At 39.3% G+C, this 16,503-nt stretch overlaps 1 protein-coding gene across 1 annotated transcript in view; it reads right to left on the bottom strand.

Annotated features, from left to right (window-relative positions):
• Window positions 1-16,503, bottom strand: part of CYLD (CYLD lysine 63 deubiquitinase) — a 1,495,154-nt gene that overhangs the window by 707,351 nt on the left and 771,300 nt on the right. Inside the window, exon 12 of the mRNA XM_044081615.1 lies at window positions 13,334-13,448. Coding sequence (XP_043937550.1) covers window positions 13,334-13,448 — 115 coding nt within the window. The remainder of the gene's footprint in view (window positions 1-13,333; window positions 13,449-16,503) is intronic.

Genomic DNA, 16,503 nt, shown 5'->3' with positions numbered 1-16,503 from the left:
TTATATCATCATCATCTTCTTTCGGCTGTTCCCGTTAGGGGTCGCCACAGCGGATCATCTGTTTCCATTTCTTCCTGTCCTCTGCATCTTGCTCTGTTACACCAACCACCTGCATGTCCTCTCTCACCACATAAACCTTATCTTAGGCCTTCCTCTTTTCCTGTTACCTGGTAGCTTCATCCTTAGCATCTTTTTCCCAATATACTCAGCATCCCTCCTCAGCACATGTCCAAACCAATGTAATCTTGCCTCTCTGGTTTTGTCTCCGAACCTTCCAACCTGGGCTGACCCTCTAATATACTTATTCCTAATCCTGTCCACCCTCGTCACACCCAGTGCAAATCTTAACATCTTTAACTCTGCCACATCCAGCTCAAACTCCTACTTTTTTGTCAATGTTACTGTCTCCAACCCATATAACATAGCTGGTCTCACTACCCTCTTCTAGACCTTCCCTTTCACTCTTACTGGTACTCATCTATCGCAAATCACTCCTGACTCTCTTCTCCACCCACTCCATCCTGCCTGTACTCTCTTCTTCACCTCTCTTCCACACTCACCGTTACTCTGAACTATTGACCCCAAGTATTTAAACTCATCCAACTTTACCACCTCTACTCCTTGCATCCTCACCATTCCTCTATCCTCCCTCTCATTCACACACATATATTCTGTCTTAGTCCTGCTGACCTTCATTCCTCTTCTCTCTAGAGCATATCTCCATCTCTCCAGGGTCTCCTTCACCTGTTCCCTACTCTCACTACAGATCAAAATGTCATCTGCAAACATCATAGTCCATGGGGACTCCTATCTGATCTCGTCTGTCAACCTGTCCATCACCATTGCAAATAAGAAAGGGCTCAGAGCTGATGCTTGATGTAACCCCACCTCCACCTTAAACACATCCGTCACTCTCACCACAGACCTCACCGCTGTCTCACTACCCTCGTACATATTCTGTACCATTCTTACATACTTCTCTGACATTCCCGACTTCCTCATACAATACCACAACTCCTCTCTAAGCACCCGGTCATATGCTTTCTCTAAGTCTACAAAAACACAATGCAACTCCTTCTGACCTTCTCTGTACCTCTCCATCAATACTCTCAGAGCAAACATTGCATCTGTAGTGCTCTTTCCCGGCATGAAACCATACTGCTGATCACTAATCATCACGTCACTTCTTAACCTAGCTTCCACTACTCTTTCCCATAACTTCATGCTGTGACTTATCAATTTAATCCCTCTGTAGTTACTACAGCTCTGCACATCACCCTTATTCTTTAAAATCGGTACCAAAACACTTTCTCCATTTCTCAGGCATCCTCTCACTTTCCAAGATTTCATTACACAATCTGGTTAAAAACTCCACTGCCATTTCACCTAAACACCTCCATGCTTCCACAGGTATGTCATCTGGACCAACAGCCTTTCCATTCTTCATCCTCTTCATAGCTATCCTTACTTCCTCCTTGCTAATCCATTGTACTTCATGATTCACTATCCCCACATCATCCAACCTTCTCTCACTCTCATTCTCTTCATTCATCAAACCCTCAAAGTACTCTTTCCATCTCCTCAACACACTCTCCTCGCTTGTGAGTATGTTTCCCTCATTATCCTTTATCACCTTTACCTGCTGCACATCTTTCCTAGCTCGGTCCCTCTGTCTAGCCAATCTGTACAGGTCCTTTTCTCCCTCCTTAGTCCAACCTTTCATACAACTCTTCATATGCCTTATCCTTAGCCTTCACCACCTCTCTCTTTGCCATGCACCTCATCTCCTTATACTCTTGTCTGCCTTCTTCATCTCTTTGACAACCCCACTTCTTCTTTGCCAACCTCTTTCTCTGTATACTCTCCTGTACTTCCTCATTCCACCACCATGTCTCCTTGTCGTCCTTCCTCTGTCCAGATGTCATACCAAGCACCTTTCTAGCTGTCTCCCCTACTAGCTCTGCTGTAGTTACTCAGCTATTTGGTAACTCTTCACTGCCACCCAGTGCCTGTCTTAACCCATCCCTGAACTCCACCTCACAATTACCCTTTTTCAATTTCCACCATTTGATCCTTGGTGCGGCTCTCACACTCCTCCCTCCTCTTCTTGATCACCAAATTCGTCCTACAAACCACCATCCTATGCTGCCTAACTAGACTTTCCCCGGTCTCCACTTTACAGTCTCCAATCTCCTTCAAACTGGCCCTCCTACATAAGATATACTCCAACTGTATGCATCTTCCTCCACTCTTGTATGTCACCCTGTGCTCCTCCCTCTTGTTAAAATACGTATTCACCACAGCCATGTCCTTTTCGCAAAATCCACTACCATCTGACCTTCTGCATTCCTTTAACACCATACCTACCCATCACTTCCTCATCCCCTCTGTTCCCTTTGCCAACATGCCCATTGAAATCTGCTCCAATCACCACTCTCTCACCCTTTGGTACAGTCATCACCACTTCATCCAAATCACTCCAAAATATTTCTTTCTCATCCATCGCACACCCAACTTGTGGAGCATATGCACTAACAACATTCATCATTACACCATCACTTTCCAGCTTCATAAACATCACTCTATCCAACACTCTTTTCACCTCCAAAACACTCTTAGCATACTGTTCCTTCAGAATAACTCCTACGCCATTTCTCCTCCCATCCACACCATGATAAAACAATTTGAATCCACCTCCGATACACCTAGCCTTGCTCCTCTTCCATCTGGTCTCTTGCACACACAATATACCAACCTTCGTTCTGCCCATCATATCAGCTAGCTCTCTCCCTATACCAGTCATACTGCCAACATTCAAATTTCCGACCCTCACTACCACAGTCCTAGCCTTTCTCCTCTCTTCCTGCCTTCGGCCATGCCTTCTGCCACTTCTCCTCCTTCAGCCAACAGTAGCCCAATTTCCACCAGCACCCTGTTGGCTAACAGTTCTGGTGGCGGTCATTCTTAACCCGGGCCTCGACTGATCAGGTATGGAAATATTTAGTAGTGTCCACATGAATTATTTGGCAAAGTTTTATGCCAGATGCCCTTCCTGACTCAACCCTCCCCATTTATCTGGGCTTGGGACTGGCACAAAGAAATGCACTGGCTTGTGCATCCCCAGTGGCCATGTTACATTTATATAAATTACAATAAACCACAGCGACACAATCTCAGCTACAAACATTACACATTCTAAACCGCGCCAACACAACTATAGCTGTAAACACTGTACATTACTTTTAACATATCCAGTCAATGTTAGTCAACATAAAGCCAAACTTTCTTGACTACATACCAGTTATATCCTTGCATTTCCAGGTATCTTATTTTCTTTGCCAATGGCTATAACTATAAAGCAAATTGCAAAGGGGAAAGAGGACACTACTGCCTTGTTCCTCTGTTCAAACACAACTTATCAGAGATGAAACCTACTTTATTTGTCTCCAATCCTTCATATACCCTAAATAACCTTATTATTGCATCAGAGAATGCAAATACCTCCATTGCCCTATTCAGAAAATCCCAGCTTACTCTGCCAAATGCCTTCTCTTTATCAAGTCCCCCAGCAACAGTAAAAGTATTTTCCTACTTTCTGCTGCCCTCTGGATCACTGTTGTCAAATGTTTGCTTCCCCAGAAAACAACACTGATTCATACTATCAATTTTGGCAACACCTTTGCTATTCTTTTAAATAATATAGACAAACACTTTATAACCATGGTTTGAAATGTACATGGGTCTATATCAGTGATGGCGAATCTTTTGGGTTTGGCGTGGCAAAAGCTCCGGCCACAAAATAATTCAGTGCACATGAGCAAAAGCGGTGTCTTTGTTAACTTGGGTGTTAGCGAGTCACCCAAAATGTGGTGTGTGTCTCCTTTGACACATGTCATAGGTTCACCATCACTGGTCTATATGAACCTCAATCTAACGAGTCTATACCATCCTTATGTAATACACAGCCACCACAGCTTTCTTTCAAGATGTCACTGCTTCCCTTCCTTTTAAAATGCTGTTAAATAAAATCATCCAGATCTTTATCACTTATTTCCCTCTTAACTTCCAAACAGCAACAGGAATACCATCTGTTCCTGGAAACTTTCCTGAAGCTTGATTACATATCAACATTTTTATCTCATCTTCTCCTAATTAACCTGTTAGCTGTTGAGATCTACCTCTGACATTGGCATAATTAAGTCTTCCATAAATATTTCCATTTGTGCTCTTTCTTGATTTCCACATTTCTCTGCTTCATGGAAATTTTCATAAAATTTCTTAAATATCTCTAATACTTCTACAGGATCTCTGGATTTTTTTTTTTTTTTTTTTTTTTTTTTGTTATAGACTAAGTTTGGTGACAACCCTTTCTAACTTCTTTTGCCTAACTTGTGATAAAAGTTTTGGTGCTCTGGAATTATCATCAAAAAATAGTTGCTTAACAGCAGTTTTTCTACACTCATGCATATTATCCTACTACACACTTAATTTCTCTTTAGCACTATATATTTATGCCTCTTCTTGTTCTGCGAGATTCCCCTTATTTTGTAACATTTTAACCTTTGTCACCTCCTCTAAGTAATTTCTCTTTTATTTCTATCCTATTTTTAAATTCCATTTTTATTTTATTTCACTCATGAGCTAAAACTTCTGAAGATACTTCTATCTTCCCTAATAACTCAATTTATTTCCACCACCCACTCCTTAAGTTCCTCTCTTTTTAAAAGGTAGGCAGGGAAGGGCCAGTGTCTCATTTTTACTTCATTACCCTGCATTTTTTCTTAGTTTTTATTGGTACTTGACGTGAAATGGTTATTGGATGTGTACTGAAGCTTTCAATTAAACGTACACTTTCCTGAGAAATAACATAATAATATAATATTCAAATTATGTCAAAGTTCCTACTACTGAATTCACTTTTTCCATACCAAATATTTTCATAAATTCCTTCAGAAATTTATTTATTTTATTTTGACATTTCTTATCCGACTGAGCACGAGCCCTTTTTCAACGGAGGCCATGGGATAAACGTTCCACATGACAGATAAACAGTGATGATACAATAATAAACAAGATAATACAAATATAATACAAGGCTTAAAAATAGTGATAAGTTTAAAATACAGAATTTTATTTTTCCTTCTAGGTTTCCCAATACATCCTCAATGTTGCAAATAAAGTTCCATTCCCCATCTAAAAATAATATTCCTTGCTGAAAGCTGATTTCTCCCAAAATATTCTTAAGCTCCATAACAGCAACATTTGATGGATCTAAATACATGCCAGCATAATCTTTCTCATTTGCCAACAGCCTCTTACTATCACACTTTCTCCCTTCTCCTTTGTCCTTGAAATCTTGCTGAATAACCAACTTGAAGCCCTTTCTTTGTCATTCACATGCTCAGTTCATTCCAAATGTGTCTCCTGCAGCACTGCTAGTTCCACTCTGCATTCCTTAATATAATTTAGTATGCTTCTTTTTTGTCTATATCAGTAAGACCACTTACTTTCTAAGATAACAAAGATAATGTAGCCAGTATGATGAAAAGTTATGTACCCACCTATTATGCATTTTAATAAAAACTGTCTTCTATACTTCCAACTTTTGTAGTATTACATGTACACACTAATTTTTGACAGGCTGATCTTTTATACAGTAGTTTCTAAACATCTCCATTTGAACATGTGTCAAAATTTTTAAAACTTTTTTTTTTATGAAAATCCTCAAACAAAAAACTAAATACATTTTCAGAACACACCCATCCCTATTAACTTAGAATACGCACAAAAAAACTATGTACATTTAAAAAAAAATTATGCTTAACCCTCCAAATAGAAACCACGAAACCAAACTGACAGCTGCACCCACAGTTATTACCTAATCTAAAATTAAGGTTACCTATAACAGCTTGCATGCTTTCAGAAAACATTACGTTTTACCCTTAATATAAAGTGTATTGGGTATCTTTCAATAAAACTAAACTGTGCATTTTTCTGTTAAATGCATAAAGGCTGCTATGGAGGCTGCCATCTCTTATTCACTTTCCACAATTTCAAACTTTTTCACTGAACTGCCTACCATTGTACCTTTAATTTTGCATCTTCCTCAGTAAAGAATGCTCAGAACTCTCAAGATTAATGGCTTGCACCTGCAGACAGCTCGTCTCCATGTAAAAGTAGTCAACAATTAATTTTTGTAAATTTTACTGAAAAAAATGTACAATTGTCTTCAGCTGCAGACTTCTTGACTCTTACTGAACATTTGCTAATGGTAAAAAGGCAAGCTAATATCTTTGCAGATGTAAGAAACTTAGTATTTTTCATTGATTTCATCATTCTGTCTTACTTTTCAAGCCTACTTGCTTAAAAAAGTACTTATTTATAGCTTAAGCCAAGGGCATTAAATCTAGACATTTACCCTTGAAAAATAAGATAATATATCTTAATTTTGCATATAAGACAATCAAGTGCACTTTTACACCCCAACCCAGCAGCTCAAGATCATAGCATATTAATATTAAACTTGCTTTTGTCCAGATTTTCTTCTCTTCTTATACTGTAAAGCCTATATGTTTACAACTAAAAAAGCACTTGTATTACTTTAATATTTTTAACATATATAACAGTCACTACAAAGACTTCCCACTCTTTTAAAATACCCTGGGCTACACACTACCCAAAACTGAAAACTGTTTTACTATAAGGCTATGTACGCATAGAGTGGCGCACAGCAACGATTATTCCGCTCCACAAAGGTGGAGCCACAACAGACCCCGGGAATTATCGCTCTATAAGCTTGACTAGCTTGGTCTGCAAGGCTATGGAGCGAATCATCATGGAACTCATTAACAGAGACATTGGGAACCTCCAAACACTGGACCCTACCCAGTTCGACTTTGTTAAGGGCAGATCATACCTCCTAAACCAGGTGGACTTCTTTGAGACAGTTACCAAGGCTATAGACAAGGGAAAGGTGGTACACACAGCCTACCTAGACCTCACAAAGGACTTCAACACCATTCCCCATTCTGGCTTTATAGACAAGCTCACCAGCCTGAACATAAACCCCTACGTCACAAGATGGGTTGCCAACTGGCTCACAGACAGAAGCCACATGATGAGTGTAGTGGGAGCTAGGTCTGACTCTAAACCAGTTACAAGTGGCATTCCCCAGGGCTCAATGCTAGGACCCCTCCTGTTCGGCATATACTTCTCAGAGGTACAGGCAAGCATAGGAGGACTATGGCTGACCAAGTTCGCAGACGACTGCAAACTAGGGGCTATTATTGACTCTCCGGCTGACACAGACATCCTCCAAAAGAGTTTCACTGAGACAGATACCTGGTGTCAAAATCATGGCTTCAAGCTAAATGAAAAAAAGTGCATAGTCATCCCCTTTGGAAAAAAACAAAGTACCCACAAACTACCACATAGGTGGTAGTCCCCTAAATACGGTAAACATAATAAGGAATCTGGGACCCAAGTAGATAGTAATCTCTCCTTTGATAATCACATTGCCAAAGTGGTTAGAAAATCCTTCTATGTGGCCCACCAAATCACAAAAGGGTTCACATCCAGATCAAAAGAGGTCATTGTGCCCCTCTACTCATCACTCATCAGACCCATCATAGAGTATAATGCCCCATTTTGGATGTATCTTACAAGACAACTGCAACAGCCGGAAAGACCACAGAAGTACCTCACCAAGAGGATCACTGACATCAAACAGATGCTCTATGCAGCTCGACTGAAGAAACTCCAGCTGTACTCGGTTGCATACCACCTACTCAGAGGTGATCTCTACCTGACATACAAGGCCATGTCCAACCCAGAACTGGACATGCTCCACCTAAAGAAAACCATACCCCCTCGAGCCACATGCTCTAGGGAGCTAAACCTCAACACAACAATAAATAGGACGTGCTGGAGGGATAGATTCCTGTCCCAGAGACTTCCCATGCTTTGGAACAAGATTCCAATCTACATTGGGCAGAGCTCCTCGCTAACAATCTTCAAGAGAAACCGTGACAAGTGGATGGAAAACAGAAAGTTTACCCCGGGGATCACTATAATGGATCTGTTGTGCAGAAGCACAGGGAACTAATCTAAGGGGGTGGCGAAAGCCAACACATTCTGGCTAGGCTTATGAATGCCTTCGGGCAAACAGCCTAGTACCTACCTATGAACCTATGAATCTATAAATGACATTGCAGTTTACAACATGAAATGTTCTACACAAATACTAAGATTTTTTTTCTTACAATTATTTTTTTTCCATTTGAGTGTCATTCTAAACATCACTGACAAAGTGGGGTACATATTTTATAGTCTATCTACTAGTTTAATAAAGTCAACAAACATCCAGTCTTTTTCAGCGACTTTTTTCTTGCAAAGCCAAATTTCACATATGTGAATAATGCTTTAGACTCTCTTGTTTATTCACTAATTTTAGTCTTGCTGGTCTTCCTACTGTACATTTCCATCGCCCAACACCAGAGTCTGATTCAAGCCCAAGGTACTCCTGATTCTTCTAGACAACTCCTGTGCTTTTTTGTGTGTCTCAAGCATTTTCCCTGGGAACACTGGAAAATAATTCACTGGCAAAGTCTCTCTCCGAGCTTTGTTGTCAGAAGATTAAGAGGCAGAGTCCCCTTTTGTTTGCTGACTCAATTTTTGTTGTATAAACTTTATTTCCTCTTTAGCCTGTTTTGCATCTAAAACTGCCTTTGATTCTCCTGGAAAAAAATATTTTGAAGACAGCTGGATACAGCAGCTTCAGTCTCATGCCTGCCTCTCAACATTCCCTGACTGCTGGGGTACATTTCCTTCTCTTTTGCTTGGTGTACAGTGAATAATCATTTTCCACAACACTCTGCCTTCTCTAATTTTAAGATGTTTCCATTCTGCCACAGTTTTGTCAGGATCAACTCTTTCTGGTAGTATGATTGGATCTTTACTAATATATGCCTTGCTGCTTTCTCATAGCCAAGCTTGAAACAAATGCTTGATTTCGCCTTTCAATGAACAAATCTTGTTTTGGAATACCCATCCAGTTGCTTGTTTTCATAAGATTAATACAGCTTCTTCCACTTTCTCTGGTACAGCAGAATATTTCAGGTTTTATTTGCACACTGTCTTCTAACTCTACCATGTTTTAAACAGCTCTTTTGAGAAGCCTTATACTTAATAATCCTTTTCTTGATTTCATCCTCTAATTTTTGTAGTTTTATCTGTTCATCCGAATAGCTTCTTAAAAGTTTCTTCTATTTTTTCCAGCATTTTTTTATTTGAGTGTATATGTTCCTTTAATGTTTAATTTAATCTGAGTATATTTGACTTCTTTTTATCCTCAACATTACTGGAACTCATCGCTTGCACCAAAGCTGAAGCTTGAATTACTTGTTTTCTGAACAGCTGCACAGAATTCTACCCAGCCAGAATTTTCGTTTCTCGTTGATTTTCTTTCTGGTTCTCTAAGTTTCTTCTTTGCTATTATACAGGCAGTGTACTTAAACTAGCCAGTAACTGAAATTTACAAAAATGTCAATTTCACTGTCTTGTTATTTCTCAGTTTCTCCTTTCACACTGGCAGAGATGAAATTAAGCTGCTGATCAGAGTACGGTCATCTTGGAAGTCAGGATCATTCTGACCTCTTGGGTGAGACACAGAAGAAACTCCTGCCAAAAAATTAGTCAGGAGATGATTTAGCAACAATAACTAGAAACTTTGCTAACCCTTAAAGTGGTACAGGAATCCTCCATACTGGTACTGTTGTGAACTACAACAGGACAAAGCACTCAGATGGTAAGTTATTTCACATCTACCTTACTTTCTTAACTTTCTGTCGTCTTCACAGTCCCTTTTTCTTTATGTTAGTAAATAACTAAGATTCATGTTTGGATCTTGGGAACAGAGACCAAGAATGATACCAAGGCTGAATCCCCTTGGGAAAGGATGCTCAGCTAGCTTTCAAACTCTGCAACCACTACTTGTTTTTCCCACTAATAGTCTGAGTATTAAAAGCTTCACAATATCACTATGTTTATTTGAATGAGCTTTCCCTAAACAAAAACCTCAATAATTATTTATCCTTTGATGGAACTGTGTCGCTTCATCAACATTTTGTAAAAGCTCAACTATTCATAACTAAAGAGACTGAAACGTCATGCAATAACAAGTAGAACAAACTAACTCTCAAGCTATTTTTAAACAGTTTTTACAATTTTGAACCAGAAAATGAACCTGCCAAATACAGCTGCAACTCCTTGAGCTAAATGCTTTATAAGAAACTACATAAAGAAAAAATTACATATGTAAGAACTGACAAACAGGGTAACAGACTAGGTGTGTTTCAAACAGGATAACATAGACAGGTCAAGGAGATAAAAAAGATGCAAAGGCCTTGAAAAGGGAAGAAAATTAAAAAGATGCAAAAATGGGTAAATAATTGGTAAGGTCTAACCTGTTCTATTTACTAGAATCAAGGTAACTACAATAAAAAAAAAAAAAAACATGCTAGTGTGTAGAATGTCAAAGACAAGTAACCACAAACAGAAATGCTGAGAGCTGCACCACAAGATGTATATTTATTTAAACAAACACCAACCCAGAAACAGAATAGAGGCTGTTAAGTACTTTCATTCCAACCATACGGTACTTCCCATCAGAACCTTTAGATAAATGCAAAGTAACCATATTTAAATATTAAAAAAACAGACTATCAGGACATCCAAATCGTTCTGAGTGTAACTTTTATTGCAAAACCATTTAAAATATTAGCGCTTTAATCTGTCTTATTGTAGACATTTTCAGAAAGAAATAAAAAGACCTAAAAAGGCCGTAACATCATGAGAACACTCCCCTTTTTATATCAAACAGGAAGTATGTAACAATGTATCAAAAAAGGCCGCCAACATTCTTGAAGTGACCTGTGCTGTTTATAAACAAAAGTGAAACTGTGTAACACTGAAAACCACTGTTAACAAGTCAAGCAAGAAAACATTAAAAGATTCACTTTGAAAGTAAAAATAGCATTCTGCCTCTGAATGTTGTTGTGTCTTTCGGCTTATCACGGTTAGGGGTCGCCACAGCGGAACTCCGGTCCGCTAATGTATGGTGGTGGATTTTTCCATGCCGAGTTACCAGCCCTGATGCACAACCTTCAACAAAGGCACGCCCATTCACGCATGCCTCCACACAGAAGATGCTCTATCTGAGAACTGAACGGGACAACGTCTTGCCGTGAGGTGACAACGCTACCGCAGTACCACTACCGCGGGTTAGCATTCTGCCTCTGAATACTCTGAATAAACAGAGTGCAGAAAGTTTTATGACACTGAAATGTGGCCGGTGCAAACAATGTATTTATATAGAAAATAAGTACAGTGGGACACTGCTAGAAGATGGCTTACTAGGACAGACATTTCTACTACACATCTAAAGTTGTTTACCTTGCCTGGTGTCAGTGATGTACAGCCTTTTATACAAGACCAACAATTTACTTAATAAATGTTTTTATCACGGTGGTGCAGTGGTTAGCATTGCCGCCTCACAGCAAGAGGTTCTCCGGTTCGATCCTCGGCTGGGGTGCCTTCTGTGCGGAGTCTGCATGTCCTCCCTGTGGTCGCGTGGGTTTCCTCCGGGTGCTCCGGTTTCCTCCCACATCCCAAAGACATGCTGCAGGTGGATTGGACACTCTAAATTGGCCCTAGGTGTGCGTGTGAGTGTGCCTTCTGTGGAAGGTTGGGCGCCGGGCTGGCAACTCGACACCGTAAAACTCCACTGCCATTCAATGTGCGGACAAGGTGATCCGCTGTGGCGACCCCTAACCGGGAAAAGCCGAAAGAAGAAGAAGAAGATCAGCATTTGTATAGCATTAATAAAATAGACAACAAAAGTACCCTAGCAAGGGATGCAATAAGCTGCAAATATTTTTCTATGTTTAGATTTTCCATTCTTGAAAGGATTACAGATGAAAACAACAAATAGGACTTGCAGAATTTATTATTGCAAAAGAATTGTGTTGGCAGTTATGTTTGCATGTCAGGAGTGTACCAGGTTTAAATGAAGCAGTATCCATTACTAGTAATCTGAATTATAAGGCTTCTATACTTCGAGCTTTGACTGCACACTTTAAAGTTATTTCTTTCTGCAACCTATTTATTTAGAGTATTTCAAAGTGGATTGTTTAATATTTTCTTGTTTGACTTGTTGACAGTGGTTTTCAGTGTTGCAAAGTTTCAGGTCTCTTTAAAATTGCACTGGTCACTAAGACGTTTGGCAATCTTTCTTAATGCATTGTTAGATGCTTCCTGTATGACATAAAAAGGGGCTGTTGTAGACTGTTCTCATGATGTTACGGCCTTTTTAATTCTTTTTATTTCTTTCTGAAGATATCTACAATAAGACAGATAAAAGCGCTAATATTTTAAATGGTTTTGCAATGAAAGTTACACTGAACCGTTTGGCTGTCCTGATCATTTTGTTTTTTGGATTTTACTTGGTTTACGATCTGCAGTGGCTGCTTTTGCTGCTTGGTTTATATTTAAATATTTAAAAAGTTACAAACAATGATGCAATCTGGGTTCCACCAACAGATAAAAATACACACAAAAATGTATGTATGAAACATGAGATCAAACACGTATTTATAACACCATAAAATGTACATCAAAGATGATAAATGTGCAAATATAAAAATAAATATTAAGAAATAACTCCCACATTTACCAGCTTTTACTGCTAAAATACTTTTCTAGAACAATTTTATCATTCAACCCAGGAGGCTATGTTGAATTCAATTTAATTTGCAAAAAACTGTGTGGGATTTCAATTTAGCTCCCCACATACCACCCCCTACTAGATAAGGCATTTATTTATATAAACATACTTAATGGGGTAAGGACTCTCAGCATGTTCTGTTTGTGGTTAATTGAATCAGGGTGACATATCAGATGGAAATACTGAAAAAAAGAGCAAAACAGTAATATTTTTGCACAAATACAGCAAATTAAACACCAGACTGCCTGGGCCTCTTCTCTCCAGTACAAGCTTCATAAGTGGCAAAAGATGATCCAGAGGAAACTAAGTTGCAGAGAATTATGGGTAAATGGGAGGGGCTAGTAGCCTAGGAAAACTTTAGATGCCAAGCTGACAAATGACTGTGGATTCAGTCCTGTTGCTTGACAAGGATGGACCACTTCATTCCAGGCTGAATTTTACTTGGCAGCGGCCTGCACGTATGAACTGCAGAGCTTTTTGCAACAGACTTCATCAGTCAAGCTGGCATACTCAACAATCATGCAGAGAACTATGTTTACCTACAGCTGTTACCTTTCTCTATGTACCATGTACTTTTTGATTTGGTTTGTGGTTTGGAACCATCTGGGGAACCATGTAAAGCAATAAAAAATTCAGACATGCTTCTGTATTCAGGCAGTGTATCCCCCTGCAGGCAATAAATGAGATTTTTAACCACTTATACATCAAGTAAAGCTTTTCTGTTCAGAATAGGTACATGATATGATTGTAATTAACAACAGAAGTGTTAACACTTTTTTAAAGAAAATCTATTTTAACAGTGATATTCAAAAGACACAAAGTTTATTATAGTGTCTTAAAGTATACATACTGTCTCATGTCAATTGGTAGTAGTTCTGGGCTTAAATCACACAACATATTTTAAGCATACAATATATGAAGATAACTTTGACTATTCAGTGTTAACCCGCTGACTACGGATTACGAGTTATTTCAACATCCACAGACAATAACAGAACTTCAGATGCCCACATAAACCTTTCTAATATCCTCTTTAAAGCTGCAAAATGTGTTCCTGTTGAAAATCTGAGGACTGTAATTGAAATCCTTGAAACAATGATATGAATGATAATGGGGAATGCATGCCAAGTCCAATGCTGTAAAACTTCCGAATGTACCCCCAATGCAAAGAAAAGTAAACTTGGAATTAGGAGTAGGGGTGTGGTAATGTAACTACATACAACACGAGTACAGAGATGGGAAAAGCACATGAATGGCATTATAGCAAGTTATGTGAGTCACTACATTTCTTCTGCAAACACACTTTTTTTTAAAAGTTGAAGGACTTGTCACTTCTAAAAGGCAGCAGTGTAAAACGTGATTTTAAAATAAAAAACATCATGCTTTCCCTCATTTGCAACACTTAAAAGGATAATTATTTCATCAGTATGGTTAACATACTGGTGAAATAAATGCCCTAAAGATTAAAAAAAGAAAGAAACTACCAGCAGCTATCAAGATGTCACAATACTCATTAAATGACCTCTCAGCTCCTTTCTTCACCATTTTAACAGGCCATGGCTAGCTAATCCATGACCTGTTAATTATTTGAGGTAGTCAAAAGCTTCAATTGTTCACCATACTCACTGCACCAAACAATAACCTGTGCCATTTTTTCATATATTATACAGTGACCACGATTACAGGGGCTAACAAAGATAAAAAAAATGCTTGTGACAGCAAAGCAAATATATCACAGTCAAACATCTGGGAAAGTACTCAAAACATAAATACTTTTAGAATGAGAAGTAGGGATACACACTGTATGTAAAAGCAAAGAGTAATTGACTGAACACTGTTAAACAATTATTGATACAGCTTGTCAGAGGACAGCAGTTCAAGTGACAGAAACAAGATGAACTACATTACTGTACAGCCAGTTCCATGGCATGGAGGAATGAGTCCTTGATGATGACCCATATGGAAAAGGTGAATAAGCATCTCTGGTGGTAGAACAGACAGGTAGGCATGGTGGAAGTGAGCAGATGATGCTAGAGTGCTCATCCTGTTGAAAGGGAGTTCATTTGGCTCACTGTAATGGCACTACTGACTAGATTGTAATGCAAAGCATATAGATGGGCCATAGTGTGTGCTTGGTTCTGTCAAGCCATATTCATGATGCAACTTACATGGGGTATGATCAGGAATGTATACATCACAAGAAAAGGCACTGCAGGCCCCTGCATCCACAAATATGCATGTTAGTCACAGGGGGGTCTGGGTGCAATTAAAATAAAAAAATAAATAAAAACAACTGAAGGTTACATGGATGATGACCTCTCATGAATAACTCTTACCACAGAGGGGAACAAATGGACCAAACTGATAGAAACAGGCATGATTCCTGGAGGGCAGTGAGTAATAAAACTGTTTACTGTGACCATTGTTTTGTTCACTTTCCTCACAATTTAGCAAAAGTGATCTTCAAAGTCAGAAAGCAGCAACTTTGGAGTCTAAGAAGGTAAGCTGTATATTAAGATAATGGGGACTACATATAACAGATCATTGTTAAGCAATCAATGGTATGATTTGTCAGAGAGGAGTAATGCAAATATCTAACAGCAGCAAGTTTAAGTACACAGCTAAGGCCGTTATTTCTTTCACCCTGTTTACAGTCAGACATCCAGGGTTAAATACTTAAGAAAATGGTTATTTTTGGGATGTGAGGGACAGATACAGACTGTGACAAAGGAAGGACCAGTCACCTCTTTACTGTTAAAAGATTGTCAGTATGGCTTATGAAGCTTGTGTGAGTCTAACAGCAAAAAGTTAAAACAGAACACTTTGGCCATTATTTTGTTCCCTATGACCAATGCCAAACCTTCAGAGGTTTAGAAATCCAGAAAATTTCTATATGTTTGGGTGACGCAGGCATGTAGGCTTAGCATAACTGTAGATCTTCATAGGTTCACAGGTAGGTACTAGGCTATCGGCCCAAGGGCCTATGTAAGCCTAGCCAACAAGGTTCCCTGGCTTATGCCACCCAAGAAAATTATTTTCCTGTGCCACTGTCGAGCAGAGACACAGAAGTGGTCCCCGGGGTGTATTTCCTATTTCCCATCCACTTATCAAGATTTTTCTTGAAGAGTGCTAATGAAGAACTTTGATTGACATAGATGGGTAGCCTGTTCCAGAGTATGAGAAGTCTCTGGGACAGGAATCTATCCCTCCAGCATGTCCTGTTTATTGTGGTGACAAGGTTTAGGTCTCTAGAGCATGTAGCGGAGGGATTGGGATTTCTTTAGGTGTAGCATGTCCAACAGCTCAGGGTTTAACATAGCTTTATATGTTAGGCAGAGATAACTTCAGAGTAGGTGATATGCTACCGAGTAAAGCTGCAGTTTTTTGAGGCGGTCAGTGTAGGGCATTTGTTTGAGGCCAGTAATCCTCTTTGTGAGGTACTTCTGTGGCCTTTCCAGCTGCTGCAGATGTCTTGTGAGGTACATTCCAAAAGGGGCACTGTACTCTATAATGGGTCTAATGAGTGTCGAGTAGAGGGGAACAATGACCTCTTTTTTCCTGGATGAGAACCCTTTTATGATGAAGTGTGCCACGTAGAAGGACTTCCTGACTACTGTGGCGATGTGACTATCAAAAGAGAGACTACTGTGCACCTGGGTCCCAAGGTCTTTTATCACACATTCGGTGTTAAGTAGATTGCTGCCTATGTGGTAGTTCATGGG

The sequence above is a fragment of the Protopterus annectens genome, chromosome 8.part1, assembly GCF_019279795.1.
Source record: "Protopterus annectens isolate FY-2018-M chromosome 8.part1, PAN1.0, whole genome shotgun sequence".
NCBI lineage: Eukaryota > Metazoa > Chordata > Ceratodontiformes > Protopteridae > Protopterus > Protopterus annectens.
Note: the sequence above shows the minus strand (reverse complement) of the source record. Positions and strands in the feature narration are given on the sequence as shown.